Source organism: Syngnathus typhle, linkage group LG6 (genome assembly GCF_033458585.1).
Source record: "Syngnathus typhle isolate RoL2023-S1 ecotype Sweden linkage group LG6, RoL_Styp_1.0, whole genome shotgun sequence".
Taxonomy (NCBI): Eukaryota; Metazoa; Chordata; class Actinopteri; order Syngnathiformes; family Syngnathidae; genus Syngnathus; species Syngnathus typhle.
Window position 1 is genome coordinate 11557388 of NC_083743.1, and position 18110 is coordinate 11575497.

The window sequence follows — 18110 nt, forward strand, 5'->3', positions numbered from 1 at the left end:
CTTGAAATGAACATTTTGCAGCAAACTTGGCTACAATAGGCGAAATAAACAAGTTGTTTTTGAATTTGCTTTCTTGTCTGTCCTTACGTTTGTAAAACAGAATCAGTCATGGCCCGGTTCCGAATGAAAGAATGCAAAAAACACGAACACACGACATACCCAAATGCAGTTCTTGTCTGTTTGCTTAAACCCAAGAGGCTTTGGTGGGTGCCTTGTAGAGACGTGGCTGGGAAAATATCCCAAGAAACATGTCGTGCTGCTGGCTAATATGGCAGCATGAAACGACTCGAGTTTTTGTTACCCCCCACCACCACCTTGAGTGTGATTTCATTAGGTGCTCAAAGGATTTACGGTGAAATGTTGAATCATACTTCCGATTTGTGTAAGTGCCTCCATTGTTGAAATGCACAGGTATAGGACGCACGTTGAGAGTGTTTACACAAGGCGTTAAAGTGCAGCACACATCACTCAGTAGTAACCCTCATTGTTTGCTTTAGAAATCATCCATGTCCGGTGTTTCGCACTAAAATTACACTTAGCATTCTTTGCTTTGCATGGGGTCAGAGTGGAGCCCATAGGTGCACTATAGGCCATTCGGTCTGTTGTACCAAAGATGATGAAAATTAAAAACACAGTGCTTTAATGCTTTGTTCACTTGAAGGATGCGCTCTGACATTTAATCTACCTATACTGTACAAAGCAGAATTTTTTGGATTGTCATATAAAAAACTGTAATTGTAAACCCTTTGCTGTGGCACATTAATTTAATGATATCAAGTGTGCCATTATCAGAAAAGCCAAAATTGTAGTCAAATATGAATCCTTTAGGTCTTACTTTTTTTTTTCAATGAGCCAAAGGGTCATTTATCAAAGTCACTCAAACAACACGCGGTAATACAAAACAAAACGAAATATATGTTTTATGCAAAAGAAAAAAAGGTGAATTAAGATAAAAATATTATTTTTAGTTTGACGTAAATTAAAATAAATAATTGAATAAAACAAAATATGATCACCAATATGAATCCAAAATAAATAGAGGGTGGTAAAATTATTTTTAAATTGAAATACAAACACAAGGAATCACAATTAAAAAAAAAAAGAAATGAAAGAAAGCAGTTTCACATTTCCAGTCATGCCAGTATGTGTGCATGTGTGTGAGAAATTGCTTTAGTGACACAACACACCGTTCAGTCAAACTTTCCGTGAGTGTTGAGTGATCTTGTGACTGATCCAGTCATATTACAATTGAGATGAACAGACTGGAAGAGCCCGAACAGTATCAGGCCTTGAAACCAAAATGTTGTGGTATAAAGTTTACATTCGACATGACTTGCATTTTTACTGTGATGGTTTTGATAGTTTTTAGTTTCATCATGTTTGTCCCAAGTTCAATTTTACGCACTCTGTTTTGGTTTTTGCATCCTCCTGTTCTTGTCAGCCCAGTATCTTACGCAGGTTGTCCTTGTTTCGTCAGTTTGTTTGTATTTAGCTCCCTGGTTTCATTCAGTCTCATTGCTCTTGCTTATGTTAGAAGACTTGCCATGTTCCTATTTGTGATTCCATTGCCAGTTTTGGTTTGCTAGTTTGTGTCAAGGTTTTTGGATTTTTTTTTTTTTTTTCTTTATCCACATGCCTTGTTTACCCCAGCTATTTTTGCTTGCGGAAATAAATACCCCATATCTTTCTTTCCTGCACTTGGGTCCACATTTTTACCGTAATAACCTCAACAACCAGTCATAAAGCATTCAGCCAAAAAAAATTTGATACAAACAATGAATCCCTGGTGTTGCTTTAATAGTATTCACGAGGTTTAAATGTAAAAACAGAACTCAATCTATGAAAACTCAAAGCAGTCACAATAATATTAAAGAAACTTTCATTGGTTTCCAATACGTGTATTTAAATCTATAAACACACAAACCTGAAAGAAGGAAAACTGAGCTCAGCAAATCAGCATTATTTACATCAGAAAAATACTGCATTTTTCATATGAAACAAAGACATGTGTTGGATTCATGATCAAGCTACAAAAATGCTTGCAAGGCAGCATAAACATTTGAAACATAGTCAGTTGCAGACAGTTCAAGATAGCAAAAGCCTGCAGGCTGAAAACGTCTGACACTTTAAATGTTGCAATGAATCTTTGGCAAAGAGGCTGTGATTTATTTCTTTGGAGAATCTCTGACAGCTTAAAAGTTCCTAATGGCTTTTGAGGCAGAAAGAGGAGCCATCGTGACACCGCAAGAGAGGCAAAAGATCCCGGGCGGCTGCAACACTAGACAGAAACTATTTTAATAATCCAAATTTCAAACAGCAGTTAAAAATACTGTTGTATATATAGATATAAAAAGGACCATATATCTTATAATTTACACATTTCTACAGTATTTGCAGGTATAATGTTTAACAAATATGTACTGTAAATCTTCCAAGAAAAACTCGAATGACACGTTTGAAAGTAACTAAAATATATTTGCTTCCCTCTGAAACCAACAAGGCACTGGAGCATTTCAGATTTTTTTGGCTGAGAAATAATGCTACATAGTCTAGTTACAGCACAGTAAGGCAGATCCTAACATTTTGGCACATGTATCACGTGAGGCAGCTTGGCGAAATCAACATTGGTGACATAAATCAATTCATTCCGTCATATCACTTGTGACTAGTTAAGGCCTATTTGGGATAGTATCATGAATGACTTTGTACAATTGCAATTGGGAAAAGAAACAGATGTACTTTTACATCGAGTTCACCTTTCCGAGCCTAAAGGTCAATTTAGACTGGGCAGAAGCTGTCTCAAAGGAGCACAATAAATCAGACAAATGCATAACTCATGTTGTGCTGCAGTTGCTACATTTTAGGTTAATATTTCAATCTGTTCAGCCGTCGACAGAATTCTTCCACTAAGTATAGTGGGTAAATAGGGATTTACACTCAGCAATAATACATTATATACACTTTTGTTTTTACTCCCACGCTCCATCAATTGAAGGATCGCCACCATATTTGAGTTTTAATTGACTGTTTTCACTGTCTTTGTGGTTATATCATTGTGTTATACGTAAATCACTTTGTTACAGCAGCAGCTGTTGTGAAATGCGCTGTATGAATAAAGACTAAACGGAATTAGGTCAAATACAAAGGAATAAAATGTGTTCTTTTTTTATCATGAAGGGGGGAAAAAAAAGTGTTGTTTATATTGAATGATTTAATGAGTGTATTTTCACTACCGGACATTTGTGTAGCTCCTCTGACAGCACAACACCTTTGTCTACAGTGACCCTGAGGCACAATTTGTTTGCAGGCTTTGAGGCGGGTATGAGTCTTTGGTTGTGTTCGTGTTGCTTAGCTCTCTGCATGAGTCTCTGAGGGTATTAGGAGAGGCATTGCCCGATCATCGCCCTCCGTCGCCCTCGCTGCATTCTGACTTTGCGGAGCGGCGTTTGGCACAGAGCTACACACTTCGGGATCCAGCTGAGGCGCCTTTTCTTCCTCGTGAGCCGGCGTGTCATTTCCTTCTGTCTTTCTCAGCTTCTCTTCCTCCTGCTTCATTCGCCGCTCCTCAGCTTCTATTTCCTCAGTAGTGGGAATTGAGTTCTTCTTGGGTCTGCCTTTAGGCTTGGTTGGTGCCTCCTGACCTCCTTTGAGCACCTACAAATACACACATCATCTCTGTGGGCTGTTCTTATAATGAATGGCCTCAGTCGTGAAAGGCGGTGAATGCTAGAGGTATATAGTCATTAAGAGAAGACATATGACTGCTGGATAGCCTTTTTGCACCCATTTATCTTTGGAGTCAACAATCTCACTTATTGACCCGACCCTTTTTGACAATGTGTTTGCTCACTTTTGTCATTACCACAATCACTCACACATCACGTTCTCCTTCGACCCTGCCCCCACAAGTGCGTCTTGATTACCTCAATCTGTCCACTTAACACATTAAAAACAAGGAAGACATAGTGGAATCTCGAAAGTCAAATGCCCAAAAGCTTGTACAATTTCTAAAATTAACCAAAATGTATTAAGGATATGCCTTTGAAGTTACGCTATATATATATATGGCACTAATATTATTTTTTAAATATTTAATTTACATTATTATTTATCTCTTTAGTAAACAATACAAACAATTTTTTTTGATAAAGTCCGAGTACATTTTGCTTCTTCATATTTTCTATGCCACATGAATCAAAGGGGAGAATGACAACAACCATTGAATTGTAAATTGAACTAGACTGGGTTGAGCTTTTTTTTTGGTGCACGCAGAAGTATCCAGATTGTTTCTGTTCAAGTTGACTTACAGCAGTTAAACGTTGCTTTAAAAATTTAACCACATATGTTTTACAATGCTCACAGTTTTATTTAACAGTACATTATTTCCAATGGCAAAATTAGACAGTAGAAGCAAATTAATTAATACACACTTACCATCTTCTTCCACTTCATACGCCTGTTTTGGTACCATGTCTTCACCTGAAGCTGTGTGAGACCAAGAGACTGTGCCAAGTCTAACCTGAAAAAAATTGAATTATCACAATTGCTGTCTTAAAACAAATAGAGTAATGCCCTGTTTAGAATGACAGTTAGAGTACCTAATGAAGTGACTGCATTGATTTTATTAACACACCCAGTAGTGCAATTGCTTTGAAACACACAGACTTTGAATTTTTCTGCCAAGTGAGAAACGTCTTACATCTGCAGTGTTTGAAACATCTGCAACCAGATCAGTAATGTGGTAAGTGGCTGCTTGGAGAAATAGTGAATGGATCCACCACATGTGTTTGGTCCATGACTAACAAGGCTACTGGCTGGCGTGTAATCTGATAGCCTTTCATTTAAGAAGGGGAGAAATGCTTATCTGAAAATGAGATTTTCTCTTGTTCTACTCTTCTCGAAGTCTTTTGGAAACAGGAAATCCGACCAATTATGCTTGCGTGTGTGCGGTTGTGTGTGAGTGTATGTGGTACTTTTATATCGTGTCCAAATTGAGAGAAAACAAGAAATAACTAAGATGAAACACCTCACTTACTAAAGGCCCTTTGTTTTGCGGAAATAGTTTGAGTGTATTTATTTACTAACTACTTCCTTTGGGGCTGTCGCTAACCATTTAGTCTTGGGTGTAACCTAATATAATTATTATTGTTGCCATGATGCTAATGACGATGACGGCAGAAAGACGGCATAAAATCATTATTGCTCGAAGACAACACTGTGTCTGTTTCAAGACTAAGTAGATGTTCAAACAAAAGAGACATTGTGTCATACCTATTCATCACTTAGTAAAACAGTATCGGTGATAGTAAGCTTGAAACCGAAAAATATTCTCATTTTAAATTGTGAGATTTCATCATCATAGCTCTGACCATTCATGTAATGTTACACTGCATGCATATCTCCAACATTTGAGAAGAATCAACTTCACTCCCAAGTTTTGCTATTTTTTTTGTGGGTATGATGAAGAGGAAAATAACGACAATGATGGATGCGGATCTTTATTCAGTACAATATGGCTACGTAAAGCTTAAATATACTTTTTTTTTTGTTGTAGTCTTTTAGTATACCGCATTGGACCTTTCATGGTCTTATTAAGATGTGCTTTTTTAATCTTCATATCAGTGCTGGAATGCAATATTATTGTCAAGACAAAATTGTGGCTCAGCCATGCGTACACAAAAGGGCGTTTTGCTCACTGAGTTGTTTTGCCGTTGGCGATGTGATCTAAGACGAGCCATGGTGACTTTTCCAACACCTCTGGCCGAGTTAAAATGAGATATTTAATATTACATTTTGAGATTTCTTCCCAATTATGATTAGACACACTATAATAGAGCTACATGTCAAAATCAATGTTCAAGCATGAATGTACGCTGGAAGATAAAGGTGTTTTCGTTCCCTATCTATCCAACAATCAAATGGTAAAATATTTTCCAACTTTACATCAAAACCTAAATATTGTCCGTCAGACAGCGTGGAGTTGCAGGTAAAAAAAAAAAGGCATGATTTACGTCATTTTGTTGTATAAAGTTACGTGCCTATTATATACACCTGCAGGTGTTTGAAAGATCTGTAGTAATTCACTTTAACATTTGTTTGCGTTGGCCACCATCCCCGTTTTCATGAATGCGGCCGTGTTTCTTTTTTCCCCCCCTTCTTCATCTTTATTTTACCATTTAAGAGCTCCGGGGTGAAAACATTACTCTTGTCTGAACTAGAATGCTGAGGTAATTCTCTGGCTCAGCCAAAATTCACATTACGCGAGACATTCCCCACGGGACAAATAAAAAATTACGACATTAGCTTAACCACGGCTTGATAATTACGTTTGCGGCTTTGTGAAGATGTGTGCATGTGTATGTTGTACTTTTGAAATGTACTCTATGCCAGGTATTCTGATTATCAAAATACCACACTTGAGTGATGCCTGTATGCCCACAAAAATGCTCCTGCATGAGGTTGAGTATAATGTTTTTGTTAGCTTTTGTTTTGTTAGAGCTGTTGTATGTTGATGATTACTGGTAAAAGCATTTGCTACACCTGTACATGCGTCATGCCTTTGCATAACTACAAATGCTCAGTTTGGATTGGCACCATGAGCAAAGTGTATAACGTAGCTTTATTTCTGGAAAGTAAGCAAACTGCACACATAGTGCAGTGGTACACTTGCCTGACTTCGTAGCAGGCGGCTTGTAAATGGAAACGGCCATGCTGGGCTCCACAAAAGTGTTAGGTTTAAAATTGACACCGGGTAACCAAGTAGGAGGCTTCGATTGTATTCAGGAGGAAAGAGTGTCACACACTGGGTGTGTTCGCTTCCTGCCAAGGTACAATAAATGACCATTGCATGTAAATCTAACTGAAATATTCATTTGAAAGAAAACATCATCTAGGAGTAAAAAAATAAATAAAAAATCTTAATGGAAGCACACATTATCTTTTTGGTGGGACATCTGTGTAAGTGAGAGAGTGAAGTCTCTTATTATTATTTACTAGACCAACCTGTCAGGTGTGGACAAGTACTTCTGCTTCTGGAACTTCTTCTCCAGACCCATCAGCTGCAGTTCAGTGAAGATGGTGCGGCTGCGACGGGGCTTTTTCAGGCGGGGTGTGCTGCGTTCGGTCTCAGAGTCGCTGCTGATACTGAGAGGCGTTTGGCTGGGCGACGGCTCGGAGCCTCGGCCGTGCTGCGGTGACAGCAGGGGAAGGTGGGGTGGCACTCCACTGGGGGATGGTGGCGTGTGTGGCAGGTGGTGGCCTAGGTGGTTTGGAGGCTGCCGTGTGATGACCGAGAGGAGCGGGTAGGCACGCAACGACGACCCTGAGACATCATCCACACACACATACACGCACAGTATGTAAGTGACATATACCAACTAATAAACCAGGGTCACTGTGAGTTTTAAGGAAGCTCTTATTCCTTATCGACCGCGTGTAATTGCTCAATTATTAATTGCCCAGCATTTTCTATGAAAAGTGTTTTCCTCTTGACCTCACTCTTGTAAAGGGCATTGACCCCGATGACGCAGTCTTGTGTTTTACACCGCTCCCCTCGACCTTTCACATGAATGATTATTTTGCAGAGGATGTTAAATATGACAGAATGATGTACACACCCACACTGAATGAGTTGCAAGAAAATAAAAAGCTAATCTCCTAAACTCATTTCGCCCCTCTCTCCTGTGATCTCTCACTCTTCTTTTATATGCAGTCATGCATGTGCACACACAGTCAAACTTGCCCGCTATCAGCTCACACAAAGCAGCAAGACGCCAGAATCAATAAAAAGTAACACTTGTCTGGAGCCAGTGGGAGGGAAGGGAAAAGGGCAAGCAAGAGGTTTAACTGAATGAATGTGGCGGTTCAATGAAAGTCAATGTCAAACGGTATCTGCCAGAAACATCTTTACGGCCCGACGAACAGCAGAGTAACAGGCATCCTCCAAGCGAACTGGAACTTTGTGGCTTTGTAATACTGACAGTCCATTTCTGCATCGGGTTATTGGTGACAAGATGAAATGTATGTACACGTGCACAAACACACCCTCACACACAGAGCACAGGCCAGGAGTTTTTAACACGTCTGCCTCGCAGTCAAGAGCTTATGAGGTCGACACTATGGGCCAGTCCAGGGTGGACCCCCAAAGTGAGCTGATATAGGCTCCAGCCCACCCGTGGCCCTTGTGATGACAAACCCAAGACAAAAATGAATAAACGGATAGCTTATATACACTCGTACACACACATTTGTGGCAGGTGAACACAAATCCCCCACTTATCCACTAATGCACAGGCACCGGCAACGTGACATCGAATCTGCCTTTTTATGTATTAGTGTTCCGCTGACAAATGGGCCACTTAGAGGAAGAATGAGCATGCCTTGTCTAGCAAGGCCTATAATGATGCTTACTTTCTGTATAACCTGCCCAGATGTACATTACAAGAAACGGACCGCAAACACGATAATAGAAGTTGTCACGGAGAGCATGCATTCTCCATATATGCACGCACGGGCAGACCTGCACATACACACATGCAGACACGGACGCAAGCATATAAACAGAGACAGTACCTGCGGCTGATGATGACATCATGTTAAGGTGCTGAGGTCATACTAATCCTCCAACATGCTGTTACAACAGGCCTAGACAAGATCTTTTTTTTTTGTTTTTCTGTGCACAGCTACTACTTACATTTTATCACAATGTGTTTCTAACTATGATTCACCTCCGCTGGCACTTACGATATCAAGTAATAAACATGAGTCGTATTGCTGTCGAGGCTGTTGAACGACATAAGGGGGATTTTATTCACGAGAGGGCGGACAAAGAGAAGACATCTTGTCAGCTTGACGTTTGAGCGGGAGGCACACAAAGAAGGCCTAAAAGAAGAGAATGTTAACGTCACTGGTGACTTTCCACTGACAGCATGAGCTCGCATTTGACACACTGTTGAGAAGCGCCACGTCCTGTCAATAGGCTACAAATAAACTGTTTAAGGAACTGTCGTGCAACGGATACGCTTGATAATCAAGGTCGCTATGTAAGAAATGCTTACGGTAACCATTACGGCTAAGAATAGATCAAGACGTTCAAGTTTTTTTTTTTTTTTTTATTACAGATACTATCAACATTTCCTGCATTGGACACGTACATTCTTGTTAACTTCATGTTCAAGAATTTAGAAGAGAAACATACAAACAAAAAGTCTGTTACACTTGGACCTGAATATTTTCCAGCAGTACGCTTGAACTGCAAGTGTATGCATGTTGGACCGTGTCAAAAAGCATTTCAACTTTGCGCAATGTGAGCAATGCATTTGCACACATCAACAAAGTTTTGGGGGATTTTTACTTTTGTCAAGAAAAACGAGAATAAAATATAGATCTTTTTTTGGTGGTGAGAAAAAGTTATATTTCTGTGTAATCAAACCATGTGCAAAGAAAATGACAGTTATTAATTTTTGAAATACAATTTTGGTAAGGATAAAATAAATATTCAGGGTAATATTTTTATTCTGTACGTAAAAAATAACATTTAAAAAAATAGAAATACGTACAGTTTGTTGTTTTTTGGGGGGGGGGTTATAAAACAAATTATAAACTGATTAAATTCGTGTGAGAATCGGCTTGTGTGTAAAAGATTTATATTTGATCTGTACACAGTATGCCATCAATACTTATTATGTTTCTTTTTTTGTTGTTTTTTTGGTGCACAGTATTTGCTAAAATATCATTTATTTGGCATTGTTCTGTGCAATCTTCTGCTTGAATTCAAATATTTTGTGGAAACTATTCTAATGGACGCTAGAAGTCACGCTCTCTAAAATGCATAAAATTGTTGCATTAAAAAACAAATATGATGATATGCCACAAAACCTTTACTCTACTACAAGTACTTTTCTCATAATGCCTTAATTGAATTGTTCTATACGGTTTCAGAAAAAGTTGCTCTTTGATTGAATTAATGTTTTATTTGAAAAGCCTCAACCTAAGTGAGGAAGCAGACTGTCGTTAAACAACGATGAAACACAAAACAATGTGTCTCAGATGAATGAATAGCTCTTGAGTTATTTACTGAGTTTGGTTGTGTGGTTTGCTGATCAAAGTTAACTTTAAATGAAAAGTGCATACGTGCGTGTGGCCATGAGTCCATGCATGTGTGTGCGTGCATGCGTGTGTGTGTGCGTGTGTGTGCGTGTACGTGTGAGCGTGCGTGCATACTTGCCTGTATGTGTTGACATGGGTGTAATCAAGTCTAACAAGGCAGCATTATGCTTAATAGGAACCTTTATTGTTTGACACAGATTTAGGGTTTAAGATGGGATGAAAACTCTTTTGCTGGCTTGGAATTCATTTTGAGCCTGTACAAAAGCCAGTGCACACTTGTGAATGCATGCTCAAACACACTTTTCTTGTTTTGATAGGATTTTTCACCATGCTGACAAGTGAAATTGGGTCACAGTGGATGTTCAGCTAAAAGCCTTGCCCCAACTGTCCCTTATAAAATATTGCACGCTTCCATTATGTTTTTGTTTTTTAATAATGCATCGCCTAATCCATGTAGCATTTATGTTAAAAAGAAGAAACCGCACTGAAGAACTGACTGGGAAACAGATAAGCAATCCAAAAGCAACAATTGGTTATCAGTTGCAACTGTCGGCTTCTTTGACACCTGCGAGCTTTAGTGGCATCTGCTGGCAGTAGGTGGTCATGACACCCATCAAGCCCTCAACTATTCAATGCAAAACTTTCACTGCTGAGGCCCACATCACTCTGACAGCTTCTATATCAAGCACTAAAGGCACTAGATGTTGAAGAATATAGTGTGTCTCGCACCCCGCAGCTCCAAATAAGTCGGCACTGTGTTCCAGTGCCCCAAAGCAGGTTACTGTATCCATCGGAGCGTGTGGTGCCAGTATTAATGCCCTCCCGCATACACCATATCACAAGGATGAGGGGATCACCCCTCCTATTTTTTGTATCTCCCACCAACCCATCACCACTGTCATCATCAAGTTGCACCAGTTATCATTGCAGACTTTGAGCAATTATCTTTAATGGTTAGTGTAGAAGGTAGTAGACTTTGACTGCATGGAAGCTACAGTATTTGGAAGACCCCCGTTCATGAATTGTTCTATCTATCTATCTATCTATCTATCTATCTATCTATCTATCTATCTATCTATCTATCTATCTATCTATCTTATCCTATTCTATTCTATGATCCTTCCTGTTTTTATTGCCCTTCTTCACATTTTAAGAAATCATTTGAAGTTGAATAATTTCCATTAATGTATATTTGTTAGTCTTAATTAAAACATTAAAAAGTCATTTTAATTTTTGAGTTTTAGTGAGATGCCATAAGCTATCATTACTTAACATAACTTCACATAACTTTCTCATATCATCAGACGCCCCAAATCAAAAGCGATATACAGTCGTGATCTATATAACCTCTCCAAGCGAGTCCACATGAAAGTTAATTTTGTGGCTTCATTGGAGACCAAAAGTTGTATACAAGTAGAATAAAATAGGGTTTAATTGACGAAATATAATAGAAGCAATAATTATTAGTGCATGGGCACAGCGATGAAACATGTTTAATAGCAGCTGGTTTGCAACTTTTATCAGCCAAATATTTGTATTAAACACGTCACCTTCTGTATGAATCAATTTTTGCGAGGGTAACATTAAAAATACACTGTGCATAGAGCGTAAAAAAGGTGCGTAAAAGTGGCCGCGCGCTGAACCCACAATTCGACCAACACTTTCTATGAATGAATCAGGTGAGTTAAATGAACATTTTCCTTACCCGTGCAAGAGTGAAGCGGTTTCGGTCGGACGATGAGCGACGGGCACACAGAGTAGAGAGAAAACTTCTCGAAATAATCACAAGCCTCTTTGGAGAGAATCTCGTCGATCATGAAGGTCTTGTAGCGTCGCCTGGCAGCCTTCAGCTGACCGGGGGATGAAAGCCTCACCTCGGCTTGACAGTGCATGCTGGCTCCCTGAGTGAAAAGGGTCAAAATAACTGCAAGAAGACTTTTTAGGCGAGGAGGAGGAGAGGTCACACCACTTCGCTACACTACGACTATTGCTACACTCATTTTGTGTTAATATTCGTTGGAGATGAAGCGGACTGAGATACGCGCTCACTCTCATCCACTTGTATATAAAGCACCACAGCTCTTTGCTTCTTATTCTCTCTCTCTTTCTCTCACGCTTCCTCGATCTGCACCCGCCCTCCGCTGATGGACTGTCGCGACTGAAACCAATCGCGGACGACGAGCTCCATTCATTTCGATCGTACCTTTTTGTTTGTTTTTTCATTTGTAGAATTTAATTGAACACATCCGAACGCTCCCTAAATAGTTAAGTGTAGGCTCGATTCACATTTTGTTTGATTGCGTTTTATTTATTAAACCTCACTGAAATTAATTTTACATTTTGTCATTTGAAGTAATATGCAACTCAGCACAAGATCATTATGATTAAAAAAAAAAAAAACGTCTTGACCGTACTCAGAGTTTTTGGACACCACTATAAAATAAAACAACTAAGGGGGAAACGTTTAAAATTGATGTTTGTACACTGCCAAAAACAAATTTTCCCAACATTTTATCCCTTCTAATCAAGTAGGGTATGACTCAATGATGAGCGTAATTATTTTTGTAAACTAGTTTTGCGTTTTTCTACAGGGAAAAACGTCAACTTATTAAATACGGTACACGATTATTTTGTGAAAATACACTACAGCTATTACTAATGTTACTAAAACCAAGAATTTATTGTTATTACAACATCACTAATTATTTAAACAACCATTATTATTCTTGATCTATTAATTTGATTTTCACTGGTGTTTTAACAATTAATACAACGGAAAGATATGATTAAAAGTTGAAGCTTAACATGTACACGGTTTGAATGGGTATCTGATCCTGATAATAAAAATAACGCCCTGACTTGACAAGGTTACTTATTTTAAAGGTAAGAAGTAAAATAAAATAATATGTTCTCTAAAGAAAACTACTGCAGTCGTAATATAGACTTGGTGGTCATTCCATTAGGGACAGCTGCACAATGCAATCACACACACAAAATAATGACAAAACACAATAAATATTTTAAGTACTTATCATGATTTTTTTTAATGGTTCTATATTGAATATTGTGAGACTATTGTACCGCTGTACCTAATGATGTGGCCAGTAAGTGTCTAATTCAAGTGCAACAGTTCTCTAGGTCCAATTGAACTATGGAATAAAGCTATAAATACATACACAAAAAAAACACGTTTTGTCAAAACAAACAAAAGAGACCTCTGACAAGCTAAAAGTGTTGTGCTTGATACAGTTTAATTTAATTTGATTTATGAATTGTGTCGGTGCACCAGATTTTTATGACCCGCAAATACCGGTAGTAATTTCACTACATTTGGTTATCAGCTATCAGGAAGAACACTCATCACGGTATTCAAACATAATTTATTGGAAGCTGGTTGTTGAAGGTTGGGTGTGTGATGTTTGTTATTGCAATGTTGGGAAATTTAAGTGGGACCCAGTAGCTAGCAGGCTGCCTAATCTGGCTGCTTCGGAGCAGGAGACGCCAGCAAGATCAAGCAATTAAAGCAGCTAATACCACCACGTGTCACAATAATAATAATAATAAAGGCCTTCCGCTTAGCACCCTGCAGAGGATAGAATTGATTAGATCACACAGAAGAGTGTAAATGCACCTTTCGTGCCACATGAGGCCGACGCTTTAATTGTTCTTGCATACAACCAGGTGGCGTTTAAGCACTTTCGGAAGGCTAGATTATGACCTTAGTGTATTTAGCTATGGGATATGATCATCGCTTTGTTGCCGAGACACCTGGGCAGGGATGCAAAAACAACGCTAGAAACATTAGATCCATCAGATCAAAGTGGTTCCTATTCCAGGAGGATTGTACCAGAATAGCTGGTCTGCATCCACGTTGTGGTAACAAGAAACACCTCCACGTAATTGCACGTAGCGGAGTGAAGAGAGTGGGTGACAAATCCACATCAAGCCTTGAAAACATCCTAAATAGAAAGGTCATATGTAGAAGCTGATCATGTGGCTGGGATACATTTACCGTGGTAATTGGCTTCATTCAAAGGATATGCGTGGCGCCACCTGTAGATTACTTCCTAACCCACAGCACAAGCATATTAGTTACACAGTGGGCCATTTATAGGTGCACATAAGGCCACGCGTTCCACGCAGCCCCACAGTGTACAATAGTTTGTGCAATGATGAAAGACAACACAAATGTTAAGCCAAACAATGTTTGTATTTATGATCACTTTAAAACATTATGAGTTTGTCTTACAAAAATCAAGGTTAAAAAAATAAAAAGGAACAATTATTGAGCTCAACATTGCATTATAAATCGTGCTGGTGGATTTTGTTTTTGGAATTTACATTAATACTGTACATATACTTCGAGCACCGTTTTTTTTTCCCAAATACAAAAGGGTGAGCTATGACCTTTTCTATCAACTTAAACAAGATTCACATTTCTGTTATTGGCCAGATGTGATCTGTGAGCTAAGTCACATGAGATTTAAAAATATTATAAAAGTAGACAAAACAAAAGATTAAGATTTTTTTTTGTTCAGTTGATGTACAAAACAACCTGAGCATGTACTAATATCTTCTGCGTAATCATAAATAAGTCTCTTTCCCTTACATCAGTAGCGTCTCCACCTACTATCTTGATGACCGCGGTTACCGCTCACGTCATCGTGGTGCCTGCTGCCTCCCCTGCCATCGTGGTGACGGCCACCGCCCCCCCAAGCGTTCTGTTGGTGATAGTCGTTCCTGTTGTATTGCTGCTGCTGCTGTCTGTGGGAGTCATCAGCATTGCGCTGGTTTCTTCTGCAGCTGTTAGTTGAGGCTGAATGTGTAGGGTAGGGGGCGCTGTCACGCTGCCTGAAGCTGCCTGCGCCCCCTGCAGACGGATGCCATGGCATCTTGCAGTAATTGGGCGACTGCTGATACATCATGTTCATCTAGGAATGGAGAAGAAAAATGAACATATTTTTTATTGGAGGAGATTCAGGCTGTGCTTCATCCTTACAGTCTTGAAAATAAAGATTTACCATGGCGTGCTTCTGCAGACTATCAGGGGATGAAAAAGATCTTGGAGTGTATTGAGGAGATGAGAACTGCTGAGGCACACTGGAAAAGCAACATCATGAAATATTCAGCCCCTCATCAAGCAGACAAAAAAGTGACATGAACCGGTGTCGGCGGCTTGAACTAAACCACTTGTCCAAGGGTGGCCTCACCTCAATCCGTGGGGATTAGGAGTACTAGAAGGACTGGCGCTCCCACTACTGTTGCTGTGGGTGCTGCCTAATTGGGGTATGAAAAAAATTGACATTAGTTGCAGATAATCTTACCAAATAGACATGATACTGTAAATACAGAACTATATTTTTACATGTAATTTTAAATAGTAATTCAAGGTAGAGTGGTACCTTGATTTACAACTATGGGGCTGTCATCATTGGACATTTTCAATTTATTGGATAACATTTTAATTTGCAGCTGTATCTTTTTACAAGTGGTCTCATTTTCTATACTGTTGTCATAGCCTTCTTTTATCGGGATTTCCTCAATTCTGGGACAAGCACGAGTCGTAAACAATGCATTCCTAGTTTATGTGCCCAGTAGTGCTGAAAGCACTAAATACTATTTTAATACTATTTTAGTATTTGGTATTTCACTCAACACTTGAGTTATCACTCAGTTAATTGACACAGAGTTCATGTTGCTGAGTTCATTGCACGCAGGAAGTAAATAGCATGCATAGCTGGCAAAACTGCGTTCATGGAAATCCTCTCAAATTCCCATTATTTTCCTGAAATATATCTATGTTGCGGTTCATATTAATGATTCAGGTGCATTATTTATGTGCTGCAACAAAAATCTAATTTCCTAACTCAATTTCTGCATGGCTGATGGAATATCTGATAATACGTCGATGTGTAGCGACTTGCATTGGGTTTAAGATGGATTTGTGTTTTTACGTTAGACAAATTTCTATTCTAGGAAGATCACAGACTAAATCCAAAGGAAGACCCCCCCCCCCCCCCCTTCAGAAGGTTTAAATTGCGTCACACAAAACAAGTAACTTTTTATTCCGAATGAGTACGAGACACGATGGAAACTCGAGACACTGTTACCACTTCAACCGCGGCTTGGTAGCATCCCTTCAACGTCCGGGAAGTGAAGGAGCTGACAAGGGACTCTTCCCTCTGCTTTCTACCTTTCAATGAATCAATGAATCAATGAATCACTTCATCTACTTGTAATGCTTCCAATGCAATTTGAACTGGAGAATTACCAGCGGTGGGATAATGAATATTCCGTAATTTGTGTGTGGGGAAAAACAAACGACGTTTGCGCAAACGTAACATACCTGAACGGAATTGCACATGGATCGTTCTACCAAACAGCGACGTTCCGTTTAGAAGCTGCATGGCATACGGCACCGACTCCTCGTGTTTGTACACGGCAAAGCCAAACGTTTTCTGTTTGCCATCGCCGTCTTTTGGAATTTTGGTTTTGATGAGAGGTCCTGCCTGCTGAGAGAGTTTTGTTAATGTTGTGGCTATAGAGCTGCTGTTAGCATGTTTTGGTCGCCGAAGCTAGCATGTTTTGCTAGCGGATCCTAGGATGTTTGCTAGCCGGTGCTAACATGTTTTGCTAGACGATGCTAGCATGTTTGGCTAAGAGTTTAAATGGCAAACATGATTTTCGATTGCTTGGATTGCACTCTTAAGTTTTAACTTTGAAAGGGAAGTAACTTTTCTGCGAAGGCATTTAGCGTTAATAGTGTCGTTTGAGGACATCTTTCGATTGGCAGGATGGTGCAAGGCAACCAGAACTCGCAGGGGATTAGCAAAAGCCGTCTTGCAAGTAAAACATCACCTGTAAGAAAAGCTCGAATAGAAGCTCCTCCGTCACTCGTATATCCAAATTCCTTATAAAAAGCGTCCGGTCAGCCTCGTCCTCGATCCCCATCGTAATGTATCTAATTTGGCCCTACTACGGGAGATGCTAACAAACACTAGTTTATCAAATGCTTCGATACAAACGAAACTAGGCCTGTGACGTCATGTTCAAAGGGGACCTTTGGCACCGTCTTTCTCGCTCTAAGATAATAGCGTCATGGTTTCGATAGGTTTGCACTACTGCCACCTGCTGTGCTGGATGATCAATGTGATGCTTGACACAACTACATTAAAAATGTATTGTCAATTGTTTTTGAGAATATTTTTTAACAACTAAATATAGGGTTATTCCACATGCACACCACCAGATTTAAGAATTTTTCCCAGTTCATGTCATTGATTTTTTGAGGGGTTTTATTTGATATATTCCTCATTATTATGGCAAAAATAATGCCAAAATGTTGGTCCTTTCTATTGCCACTGTCTAGGGTTGTTGTAAATGGGGAGAGGATACTATTAATAAAAAAATACTATCAACAAAATGTAGCAAATTAAATGTTAAAATCATACAGCTCTAGGAGTTTTAATAATTGGAAACACATTTTTTGGGAGGGGGCGAAGAAAAAAATTAATTAGATAATTCTCACGTTTGTCAAACTTTGAGAATATTTTGTTCTGTGTTGAATGAATGTGTCCAGGCCATTTTAAGTAAGTGAAAAGTTTGCAACTTTAATATGGCTCCAGGCTGGGATTTTGGGAGTTGGGTCTGTTCCATTCTCAAGACCTCCTCAATAGTAGTCAAGGAGCAGATTGGCATCACTCTATTTCCTACATTTGAACCTTGATATATTGAATATTTGAACAAGATTAACAAGTTTTCATTCCCATTTCTTTTGTCCGGCTTGGCTGTTGCACATTGATGAGTGTTCCATGTGTTCCCTCCCCTCCTTCCCAGCTTTTTAAACACTGTCTGATTTTGTTAGTGGCTCAAATGCCTGGAACCAAGTGCTCCTGGTATGTGTGACATCACTTACAGTGGAGGTCAACCAAGTGGCATGAGAGGCTTAGCTTCCACTGTAATTAGATGGGGTTTGATGTCTTTGCTTTTTTTTTTTTCTTTAA

The 18110-nt window shown here is 39.2% G+C and overlaps 2 protein-coding genes across 2 annotated transcripts; both read right to left on the bottom strand.

The window, feature by feature from the left end:
- Positions 1-1776: 1776 nt before the first annotated feature.
- On the bottom strand, positions 1777-12225 carry barx2 (BARX homeobox 2). The gene is made up of 4 exons (XM_061281433.1): positions 11813-12225; positions 7003-7321; positions 4435-4519; positions 1777-3654 (listed from the first exon to the last, which is right to left on the bottom strand). Exons 1-4 carry the CDS (start codon positions 11997-11999, stop codon positions 3349-3351), a joined length of 897 nt encoding a protein of 298 aa, XP_061137417.1. The 5' UTR covers positions 12000-12225; the 3' UTR covers positions 1777-3348.
- Positions 12226-14298: 2073 nt separating this feature from the next.
- rbm7 (RNA binding motif protein 7) lies at positions 14299-17181 on the bottom strand. The gene is made up of 5 exons (XM_061281744.1): positions 16966-17181; positions 16454-16616; positions 15318-15384; positions 15129-15207; positions 14299-15038 (listed from the first exon to the last, which is right to left on the bottom strand). The coding sequence occupies exons 1-5, from the start codon at positions 17056-17058 to the stop codon at positions 14718-14720; spliced, it is 723 nt and encodes a 240-aa protein (XP_061137728.1). The 5' UTR covers positions 17059-17181; the 3' UTR covers positions 14299-14717.
- Positions 17182-18110: the final 929 nt, after the last annotated feature.

Coding starts and splice junctions, on each gene's coding strand:
- barx2 (XM_061281433.1), bottom strand. CDS start 11,999: ATGCACTGTCAAGCCGAGGTGAGGCTTTCATCCCCCGGTCAGCTGAAG. Junction 7,322..11,812: donor ACCGCTTCACTCTTGCACGG/GTAAGGAAAATG, acceptor ATGATGTCTCAG/GGTCGTCGTTGCGTGCCTAC. Junction 3,655..4,434: donor GTATGAAGTGGAAGAAGATG/GTAAGTGTGTAT, acceptor GTGTATTTGTAG/GTGCTCAAAGGAGGTCAGGA.
- rbm7 (XM_061281744.1), bottom strand. CDS start 17,058: ATGGGGATCGAGGACGAGGCTGACCGGACGCTTTTTATAAGGAATTTG. Junction 15,385..16,453: donor CCATGTGCAATTCCGTTCAG/GTATGTTACGTT, acceptor TACCCCAATTAG/GCAGCACCCACAGCAACAGT. Junction 15,208..15,317: donor CCTAATCCCCACGGATTGAG/GTGAGGCCACCC, acceptor TTGCTTTTCCAG/TGTGCCTCAGCAGTTCTCAT.